The 12,500-nt window shown below is 32.4% G+C and overlaps 1 protein-coding gene across 3 annotated transcripts in view; it reads left to right on the forward strand.

Annotated features, from left to right (window-relative positions):
- The window catches only part of LOC135196135 (relaxin receptor 1-like), a 518,632-nt gene that overhangs the window by 473,210 nt on the left and 32,922 nt on the right, over window positions 1–12,500 (forward strand). For all 3 annotated transcript variants that reach the window (XM_064222669.1, XM_064222680.1, XM_064222689.1), the window contains 3 exons: window positions 8,610–8,681; window positions 8,965–9,036; window positions 10,361–10,432. In XM_064222669.1, the coding sequence (XP_064078739.1) occupies window positions 8,610–8,681; window positions 8,965–9,036; window positions 10,361–10,432 (216 nt within the window). The remainder of the gene's footprint in view (window positions 1–8,609; window positions 8,682–8,964; window positions 9,037–10,360; window positions 10,433–12,500) is intronic.

Here is a 12,500-nt window from a genome sequence, read left to right on the forward strand (position 1 = left end):
CTAAGATTAACGATTCACTACCTCACCCTTTTTAATATATATGTATATATATATATATATATATATATATATATATATATATATATATATATATATATATATATATATATATATATGACTGGTAAAAATGTTCTGTTACAACAGAATTCCATCTAATAAAAGGAGCCCATAAAAACACCAAAATATAGAGAGAAAAGTACTATATTTCAGAGACTGCTGTCTCTCTCTTCAGGTATATGAATGAGAAAGGTTTACAGAAAAGGTGGTATTTATACCAAGAGATCCTTCCACAGGTAAGCCAATTTAGGTCACCCCCGCTGATAATCTTCCTTTAATCTTCTTCAGCGTTGGTTGAATGAAAACCTCGTCAATCACATCTGAAATCCACGCTCCTTTTTGAGATGTTCATTACCTGCCTCTCTTTTATTAAGGCCGATTCCATCATTTGACTCTTGTACCGGCAGTTGCTGCTATAAATTATACGTGACAAATTCCAGTTTATTCTATGGTTATGTTCATTTATATGGTTGAAAATAGCTGAGTTCTGTTGTCCATACCTAACTGACCGTTTGTGTTGTATTAATCTCTGGGGAAGTGATTTTCCTGTAAATCCGATATAAGATTGGTCACAGTCCTGGCATGGGATCTCTTAAACCCCAGTGTCCTTGGCCTCCTTTCCCCTTTTTCAGGCACTTTTTCTCCCAGTCACATTAAACATTCGGAAGATTTTTGTCACAAATTCAGAGAAGCACATATACCACTTCACAACATAAAACTTTTAAGCCTTGATGTAGATTCCCTATTCACAAAAGTACCAGTACAGGACGTTCTTCAGTTTTTGAAGGAAAAATTATCCCCCTATTCAGATCATTTCCCATTGGCGCTTGACAAAATAATAAAGATAGTTGAATTATGAGCATCTAATAACGTATTTTCATTCGGGGAATCATTCTACAAGCAAAAATTCGGGTGTAGTATGGGTAGTCCTTTAAGCCCTGTTTTAGCCAATCTGTACATGGAATACTTTGAAACTACAGTAATAAATGCAATAAAACCCCAAAACATGCTTTGGATGAGATATGTTGATGATATTCTAACATTTTGGGATAATAGGTGGGGCAATTTTAATGAATTCCTTTCAAAATTAAACGCATTAGTGCCCAGCATCAAATTTAAAGTTGAATGGGAAACAGACAACAAAATTCCTTTTCTTGATGTTTTAATAATCAGAGACACGACAGAATACAAATTTACCATATACAGAAAACCAACGTTCTCACTTTCATATACATTCACTACTTTAGCTATCATGACACTGCTATCAAGATAGGTGTAGCCAGCAATCTGTTCTTAAGAGCCTTATGAATTTGTTCCCCAGATTTCCTGGAAAAAGAATTCGAACTAATTCGTAAGCAACTTTCGTCTTTAAAGTATCCTGACCATATAATTGAGAAAGCAATTCACAAAGCAAACGTAATTTTCTACCGACCCCCGAAAGACAAGACCAGAGATACACCCAACAACAAAATAAAAATTCCCCACCTGGACACGATTACAAAGGTGACTCAGACCCTTGGAAAAACTAACCCTTTTGCATTTACTTACCCGAACACCTTAGCTAAATCCCTGATTAACGTCCAACAAAAGACATCGCCCAAGGACACTGGGGTTTACGAGATCCCATGCCAGGACTGTGACCAATCTTATATCGGATTTACAGGAAAATCACTTCCCCAGAGATTATACAACACAAACGGTCAGTTAGGTATGGACAACAGAACTCAGCTATTTTCAACCATATAAATGAACATAACCATAGAATAAACTGGAATTTGTCACGTATAATTTATAGCAGCAACTGCCGGTACAAGAGTCAAATGATGGAATCGGCCTTAATAAAAGAGAGGCAGGTAATGAACATCTCAAAAGGAGCGTGGATTTCAGATGTGATTGACGAAGTTTTCATTCAACCAACGCTGAAGAAGATTAAAGGAATATTATCAGCGGGGGTGACCTAAATTGGCTTACCTGTGGAAGGATCTCTTGGTATAAATACCACCTTTTCTTTAAACCTTTCTCATTCATATACCTGAAGAGAGAGACAGCAGTCTCTGAAATATAGTACTTTTCTCTCTATATTTAGGTGTTTTTATGGGCTCCTCTTATTAGTAGATATATATAGATATATATATATATATATATATATATATATATATATATATATATATATATATATATATATATAATTTAATATATTTGTATATATATACAAACCATCATATATATATATATATATATATATATATATATAAAAAGACATAATCCACGAGGGAAAGTGAACTAATGGAATATAGATGAGAGAGAAGAGAATATGGCTTTACGCTTATTCAATAGAAACGGTTGATTATTCTAGATAATAAAAAATTTCAATACAAATATAACTCAAATGTAATTTTATATATATATATATATACATATATATATATATATATATATATATATATATATATATATATATATTTACAAACACACACACACACACACACACACACACACACATATATATATATATATATATATATATATATATATATATATATATATATATATATATATATATATATAATATTTATAAGTGCACTGCGTTTTATTTCTATTAATATTTTTATTATTCAGAATAAACTGCCGTTCGTATTGAATAATCGTCAAGCCCATATCATACAAAGCAAGCTGCTGTACAATAGAGGAAAAGAAGGATACCATAGAAATAATATAGACACAAACAGATGAATTGTATAGGCAAGTGAATAGTTGTTAGAATTTAAGATAAAAAAAGGACAAAATAAACGACTAAAGGTTTAATTAATCAAATCTGAAAATCGACTGATGTGGTACCATAAGATAAAAGATCAATTTGGAGCAAAATAAAGTTTTTTATGCTTTGAAAGTGGGTTTGTTAATTCACGACATGAATGAATATTATTAAATACTAGAATACAAATGAAAGACTCTCTCTCTCTCTCTCTCTCTCTCTCTCTCTCTCTCGATAAGGTGGAGTAACCTCGGTGATATTAGTTGGAAAACCTTTTATTACTCGATAAATTGCACTGCTGGCAAATGGCTCTTATGTAATAAGATGGAAACATAAGTAACTCTATTATCACACAAGAAATAGAAACGTTCCTTTTTTTTTGGAGGGGTTTATAGGCGCTGCAACACACTTTGCCGATTTTAGAACAAAAATGCTAGAATTCTCTTCATAATTGAAGCCTCTAAATGGCTTGTGGAGGCTGAAATTGTCTAAAACATTGCCGTTTTTTCCATTCAACATTTAATGACTTTGCCTCAATACAGAAAGGTGCATGATTGATCCCCAGATTAGCCTTGAAAATTCGCTGTGTCCCTTGGAACTAAGTCATGGTTACTCGACTACAGTGGGTCACAGCCAAGGCAGAGAATGGTGTGGGACTGCCATCCTCACTATAGTAGACAAGCAGAATAACCATACGTTAACACTCCGGGATGACTTTTTGTTGGGAGGAGATATATCAAGAGAAAAGAAATTCGGTGAAGTAAATTTCGTTAGAAGTCGGAGAAATCCCCTGTCATATTAAATGTTATATTGTTTAAACCGTACTGAAGATTATTTGCAGCTTTCCATCTTCGGCTTCAGATACCTTTCGACCTCTTCCCACTAAGTTGTCCATCTCCTTTAACGTACTCCGCTCCATATAGTACATGTATATATGTATACAATGATAGATAAACAGATAGATGCACTCATACATACTGACATTATACATAGTATATATAACTTATATACATGTACATGTATATATGGATAGATAGATGCACACATGCATACTCACATTATATATATATATATATATATATATATATATATATATATATATATATATATATATAATGTGAGTATGCATGTGTGCATCTATCTATCCATATATACATGTGTATATATATATATATATATATATATATATATATATATATAATGTGAGTATGCTTGTGTGCATCTATCTATCCATATATACATGTACATGTATATAAGTTATATATACTACGTATAATGTCAGTATGTATGAGTGCATCTATCTGTTTATCTATCATTGTATACATATATACATGTACTATATGGAGCGGAGTACGTTAAAGGAGATGGAAACTTAGTGGGAAGAGATCAAAAGGTATCTGAAGCCGAAGATGGAAAGCTGCAAATAATCTTCAGTACGGCTTAATCAATATAACATATATACAGACATACCTTTAATTATATATATATATAGTATATATATATATATATATATATATATATATATATATATATATATATATATATATCAGCAAAAGCCACATGGAAAATTTTTAAAAAAGAAAAGACAGAGTGCCAAGTACTTTCGTGTATTTACCACATCTTCGAGGGACAAAGTAATATAAAACGTAAAAACTATTGAGCAAGAAAGCTCTCACAAAAGCAAAGTGGAAAAGAATTATATATGTGCGTACAATAAGGCCATTACAAACAGAAACAGCATTCGTCCAGATTACCCAACCGCTTAACACCCCAACAAGTCAAAAGAAAAAAAGTAATTACCCAATGACCCAATTACTTACAGAAGAGAAAAACATTGACTATGTCAACCAGTTTTTTATAAAACAACTGAACTCACAATTATGAATAGTAACAATAATAACGGCACTAACAACATACTTAAAACACCAATAAACAAAGATAACTGATTGAACAATATTATCAATATGAAATACATAAAAAAAAAAAAAAAAAAAAAAAATTTTACTAGTACAAAAACTTTAAGGATAATGTTAAAACTCACAAGAAATACATAAGAAGGAACTTGACAAATACACCAAATTAAAGAATAATGTTAAAACTCTTCACTATTTTATCTATGATAAGATTGTCTAATTTGTACATACCAGGGCTCAAATTTAAAAGTTTTCCAGAATATGTCTTTATAAAAGCAGATTCAATTATATTCCTATTAATATAATCGTTACAAAATAAAATCTCTTTTGCCTCTGTCCAATCAATCGCATGGTTAACATTACTAAGGTGAATAAAAAGGGCACTAGAAGTCTGTCCTGTTCTAACCGAATATTTATGTTGATTTAATCTTGTAGACAAATCTTTCCCAGTTTGGCCGACATATTTCTTATCACACCCCTGACAAGGAATTGTATAAAGGCAGCAGGTAGATGAAAATGGGGAGTTCTTTATCAGTATATTACAAACCGCATTTGAGCTTTTAAAAACTAATTTTACATTAAAAAATCGAAGTACCTTAGGCAAATCATAAAAATTCTTGTGGTATGGTAAAACTAACATATTATGGCATGAAAAAGGTTCTCTAACCCTGTTTGAATAAAAAGTACCTTTGGCCATTTTTAATGCCTTGTCAATAAAAAACATCGGATATTGAAGTTTTACACCTATGTCACATATTTTTCCTATCTCTTCATCTAAAAACTCAGAACTGCATATTTTTAAGGCCCTCAAAAACATCGAAGAAAAAATAGATAATTTTACTTTACTATGATGCTCAGAGTAATAATGAACATACGAACATATATTAGTGGGCTTGCGATATACATTGAATTTAAAACTACGGATTTGTCTGTAAACTTGCACATCTAAAAATGGTAGCATTGACTCTCTTTCTTCCTCCACTGTAAATTTAATTGAGGGAACTAGATCATTCAGTTTATCTAAAAATTCTCCAATGTTTGCATTTACAGGCCATACACAAAAAATATCAACCACATAACGATACCATACAGTACCAATCGGTAAAATACTAGGTAACAGTCTGACCTCAAAAAACTCCATGTAAAGATTACTAAGCACCGGAGAAAATGGATTCCCCATTGACATACCAAATTTTTGTAAAAAATATTTTCCATTAAATGTAAATTTACAATCCTTAATGCAAAGCCTAATCAAGTCAACTATTACATTCGAAGGTAACGGCAAGTTATATTTAGGCAATTCCTCTGATAAAAAATTTAACAAATCGTCCACTGGAACTTTAGTAAATAATGATACAACATCGAAACTGACAATTTTAAACTCAAAAGTTACATTAATATTGCTAAGTTTGTCTACAAAATCAACATTATTCTTAATATTACATTTTGATATTTTACCAACAACCGGCGTAAGAACTTGGACTAGCCACTTTGACAATTTATAAGACACAGAACTTACTGAACTTATAATAGGCCTAATGGGATTGTTTGGCTTATGGGTCTTAACCAAGCCGTACATATATGGTAAACTGGCACACTTGACAGTAAATTGCTTAATTAGCTCATCCCTCCCCCTCAAGATACATTTCAGCTCTTTAACAAAACTACGTTTTGTATTACTTTGTGCCCCGAAGATGTGGTAAATGCACGAAAGTACTTGGCACTCTGTCTTTTCTTTTTTTAAAATTTTCCCTGTGGCTTTTGCTGGTAAACAAAATCACGTGCTTACTTTTGTGATTTTATAGTATATATATAATATATATATATATATATATATATATATATATATATATATATAGATATATATATATATATTTTATACATATATAATTAAAGGTATGTCTGTATATATACAGACTTTGTATTATACACTACATCTGCTACAGAATGAGGAAAAATTTCTCCCCTTTAAAAGAGTCAGCGGTTTATCCAGCGAGACACGTGAGGTGCAGGAGACGGAAATTCAACACTGATACTGCTCGCTCGCTCATTTCCCGGGAATTGAGCATAAAATTCCACTTAGGAATTTCTCAAGGGATTGGCGCCGGAGGAATTACCTCTTGTAATACTACCTTCTACCTGGGAATGTGATAGGGACTCTCTCTCTCTCTCTCTCTCTCTTCTCTCTCTCTCTCTCTCTCTCTCTATCTTTCTCTCTCTCTCTCTCTCTCATCCTAAAAAATAACCAAGATTTATATGTGCCTTCTCTCTCGCTCTCTCTCTCCATCTAAAAATAACCAAGATTTATATATGTGCTCTTCTCTCTCTCTCTCTCTCCCTCTGTTTTGCAATTACCATTTCTATATATATTTATTATATATCTATATATGATAACATATACATATACTATACATATACATACTATATATCATATACATATACATATACATATACATATACATATACTGAAAGATATGGAACTGACATGGACACTGTAATCCATTTTGAAAAATCCTTTTTATGGCATTCTCATGCCTCGAGTAGTGAAACTCGTTCATGAACAAAAATGCCCTTTTTTTGTCAAATAAGAAAAGATAGCTGCTGACCCCTAATAATCAAAATCAGCCTAATTGGTCCTAACTGAATTAAAATCCAGTATCAGTTTGTGTAGTTGGTTTAAATTCTATGCTATTGCCTCGTCAGTAAGACTCGGTAAGTGTATAACCTTTTCTTAGGGCGCTGTTTAATCTAAATCGCACGGTACGCCATCGATCCCATCTAATTAATTCCAGGTCAGAATGCCATTCCTGACCCGCCTAGGTTGTTCCTTGTCGTACCTTCTTTGGCTGCTGTGTCCTAATGAATGCTCCCAAGGACAATGTGATGCAACATATCCTTTCCTGTCCTGGTCCTGTCGTAGGATTCCTTGTCCTACCTAACCAGCCCTAAAAGCCTCCGTTTCATACTTTGACAAATAATAGGGCACCTTGCCTTGCCCGACCCGTCCCAAGGCGCTATATCCTACCTGACTTACCCTTTGGGGTTCTAGTATCGTGATCTCAATGTTCAACGTCATTGTAGCTTGAAATTCCCGCTGTGCTATTGTCAAGGTGATCACATTATCTGCTTTTGTATGAGGACATTTGCAGCGATGCAAGAGTCAAGAGTGTTGCGCTTTGTTTCAGCTGTTGTTTCAGAGGATTAGAGTTTTAGGTTAATATACCTTTCTCTATTTCTTTGTTAGAGCTAAAATTATAATAATTATCATTTTGTGTTTTGTCCTGTTTGGCCTCTTAAAACATCATTTGATATACTTCAGAATGGGTGATCAACAAAAGACAAAGATATTTATTTATGTTGAGTTCTCATCTTAAATTAGAAAGTTTTTTTATGTTTATAACCCTGTAATCGTTCTTTATATACTATATATACATTATATATATATATATATATATATATATATATATATATATATGTATATGTATATACGTATATTATATAGTGTATATATATATATATATATATATATATATATATATATAAAATATAATATAAAGAACGATTACAGGCTTATAAACACCAAAAAACTTTCGAATTTAAGATGAGAACTCAACATAAATAAATATCCCTGTCCTTGTTGATCACCCATTCTAATGTAGATCAAATTTTATATATATATATATATATATATATATATATATATATATATATATATATATATATATACACTATCAGTATTTCTATATATATGGATATATTTAGCTAAATATAATCATATCATGACATTAAGGTAGCTGACGCAGTGGATATACCACTGTACAGATACGAACTTTGTTTACATAATGGTAAATAATTTATAGCCTTTAATGAATCTATTTTTACAGATGGCTTAATGGCAACCTGATAACTCTCAAAGGTAGAATTGTCAGCCCTAATGCGCATTTTCCTCAGGAATTGTAAGTACTGCTGATGCTATTTCTGATGTTTACTAATATTCTCTCTCTCTCTCTCTCTCTCTCTCTCTCTCTCTCTCTCTCTCTCTCTCTCTCTCTCTCTCAGATAATTATCTCTCTTAGATAATTAGATAAAAACTCCTTATTGAAAAGTCATATTTTTGGGTAAATGAGATTACTGTGAATCTAGTATTTACTTTTAGGTTCATTAGCTTTATTTTAGAAGGTTCGGTGTTATCACAATACCACCACTATGTCACCAATAGAACATTTCTCTCTTTTCGAGGTTCCTAGAGAACAATCAAATTGAAGAACTGACGAAGGATTCCCTCATCGGTCTCTCAGGACTTCATTCCTTGTAAGTATACTCAGAGGATCCCAGACGTCTTCTGATATCCTTTTCCCGTAAGGTGATAGTGCCTTCAGTGCGCCTCACAGCATCACTGAAGGTCCTTTGCAGCGTCCCTTCGGCTCCTAGCTGCAACCCCCTTTCAGACCTTTTACTGTACATCCGTTCATATTATCCTTCTTCCGTCTTGCTTGTCATCCTCACCTGACAGTTGTTTCATAAGGCAACCGCTTTGAGATTTTCCTATACGCCTTTAAAACGTTGTACTCTCAGTTTCCCTTTCATCACTGACGGATCTCGTAGGTCTCAGCGCTTGGCCTTTGGCCTAAATTTTATATTTCATTCCATTCCATTCTGACAGCCTTCAAGTTTATGTTGAATGAGTATTTACACTATTTATATACATATATGTATATATCTATCTATCTATCTAATATATATATATATATATATATATATATATATACATATATATGTGTGTGTGTGTGTATGTATACACTGACCAAAAGCTTTCGGTAAAATTAAAGTGACTTGAGTCAGTACTTAGCCGTCTTTTGGTATTAACGCCAGTATAGGCTGAAGTCGTCCCTGTTTTGACAAACAGACGTAAGCCATTTTTTCCTCATACTGAGAAAATAGCATTCAAAAATTTTGTGCTATTCAGAGCTTCTAATTAGATCACCTTTGGCGGAAATTTTGTAATAAAATCTATCAAGCAAGGCAGCTAAAATTTTGATAAGTTATAAAAAAAAAAGTATGATACGCCACTTTGTCAAAACAGGAACTAATTGCTCCCTGTTTGAGGACATGTTACCAAAATATGATTCTTACAAATATGTCCATTATCAATTTAGGCTGCAGCTTTGGCCACTTGCTTCGATAATTATAATCGTTGTCCATATGCTACAGGGAGCCAAAAATAATGCTCTTGTGACCTGGCCTCAAAGATTTCCACTGAAGGCTTCTGTAACTCTGTATCATAACCTTGCATGACTGTTTGCAGGTTAGTGCAGTTTGATGTTTAAAAGTATGAAAACCTGACTAAGTGATAGTAAAACACAAAATATGTTGCAAAACTGATAATGAATTAGATTAGCAGATAACAAATTATGATCTATAGATTATGTTAGAAATTCTCAGTGACTTATGGAGGTGTATGCGTTTGCCTGTCGGACTGTATGAACTTTATATGCATGATAGTTTTGTGCGTGTACATAAGATATATATATAGTATATATATATATATATATATATATATATATATATATATATATATATATATATATATATATATATATAACGCAAGCATATATGATTTTTTTTCTTATATCAGGTACTTACGTCATAACAAGATCAGCCGCATTGAAGATGGGGCTTTCGCGGAGCAGAAATTGCTGGTTGACCTGTAAGTACTCTCTCTCATTCTTTCTCTTCTTTCTCTCTCTCTCTCTCTCTCGCTCTCTCTCATCCTCTCTCTCTCTCTCTCTCTGCCAACTAAATTTTCCTCTTTTGGGTTTGCATAAGTGAATGAAATAGCATGCTTTGAATTTGTCTGTAGTTGGCGTACCATTGACAGAGGGAGATGGTAAGTATGTGTATATATATATATATATATATATATATATATATATATATATATATATATATATATATATATATGTAGTTGTATATTTAAGGTGTTAATGCATATGGCATGACATCTACAGCTTACTGGGATTAATTTCAACATCTCTAGTACTTTTTAATTGTGCATTTCTTTCAAGGTCTTTAAGCGCTGTGTGTGGATTAGCTCTTGAAGAAAAGAAAAGAAAAAATATATACATATATTATATGTATATATATATATATATATGCATATATATATTCATTAGATATTATCTGTATTTTTTTTTTACATACTATACTACATACATACATACATACAATACATAATATATATATATATATATATATATATATATATATATATCACATGTATATATATATATATATATATATATAAATATATGTAAGTGTGTGTGTGTTGTGTGTGGACATTTATACGTATATGTATATACACATCAGTTTTCAGCGAAGGTTTTAGATGTAACGATTAGGTTCCTATTTTTAGTACGAATCTATTGAGGGAATCTGAAATGTACCATATTTTTTTCCATTGTGCTTATCATGTGTGATTGCGTGACGCAGGGCGAGATTTGGCCAGATCGAGAAGGATTTACGTCTATAATACACGGATACTTGCTTTCAAGTCGTCACGGAAGGAAGGAGGGAAGGGAGGAGCTAAGAATAGTAGATATGATGCCTTCCATACTCGATTGTGTTACCGCTACAAAATAAGATCTTTTCTAAGGAGAAAAGTAATTAATTTTTGGCCTTTTTTTCTACCAAATATGATGTTTTTAAGAAGAAAGCAAATTAATTTTGGGGCATTTTATATTTTTTCATTGTACGCCTAATTACGTTAGAGGGAATTGTCTTCAGACTGCTTACATCGAAGTCCTTTGGTGTACAACGTTGGGGGTTGTGTTGTCGGTGCACCTCGTGCGGTGTACTGTAAGCGTTACTCAAGGTTTTTTGTAGCGTCCCCTAGGCCCCTTTCATTCCTTTTACCGTACCTCCGTTTATATTTTATATTCTCTTTCTTCCATCATATTTCCCACCCTTGCCTAACAATTGTTCCCTAGTGCAACTGCGAGGTTTTCCTCGTGTTACACCTTTCATGCTTTTTTACCGTCAATTTTCGTTGCAGCGCTGAGTGACCTCATAGGATCCAGCGCTTGGCTTTTGGTCTAAATTCTAGATTCTGTTCTATTCTGCAAGTGTTTTGGCATGAGGTTGCTATCCCCATACCCCAGTCAACCGTAGTTGCAACACATCACAGTCAACTAACGGCCAGATAGTCTATTCACTGCATAGATAAGCAGAAGCATAAAAAGATTGAATGAAACAGGCCTAAAGCGTTCCGGTTCGTTTGAGAATCGAACACTTAAGCCTTCCCCTGGCGAGGTCAGTGCCCTAACTACCAGACCATACTGTATTTAAACATCATCTCTTAATTTATCTTTTGGTTATTTTTAAATATCTGTGATGAGGACACTGCATGAAAATATAATCGTAGTCCAAATTTTCGACGGACTTTATAGTATATATATATATATATATATATATATATATATATATATATATATTATATATCTATTTATATATATCTCTATATCTGTGTGTGTGTATATATATATATATATATATATATATATATATATATATATATATATATATATATATATATATATATATATATATATATATATATATATATATATATATACAGTGGAACCTCGGTTTTTGTACATAATCCGTTCAAGAACCTCCCACAAAGTCCAAAATGTATGAAAACCAAAACAATAATTCCCATAAGGTATTATGTAAATACAATTAATGCATTCCAGACTCCCAAAATTATTTTTAAAAAA

This window comes from Macrobrachium nipponense, chromosome 23 (genome assembly GCF_015104395.2).
Source record: "Macrobrachium nipponense isolate FS-2020 chromosome 23, ASM1510439v2, whole genome shotgun sequence".
NCBI classification, from domain to species: Eukaryota; Metazoa; Arthropoda; class Malacostraca; order Decapoda; family Palaemonidae; genus Macrobrachium; species Macrobrachium nipponense.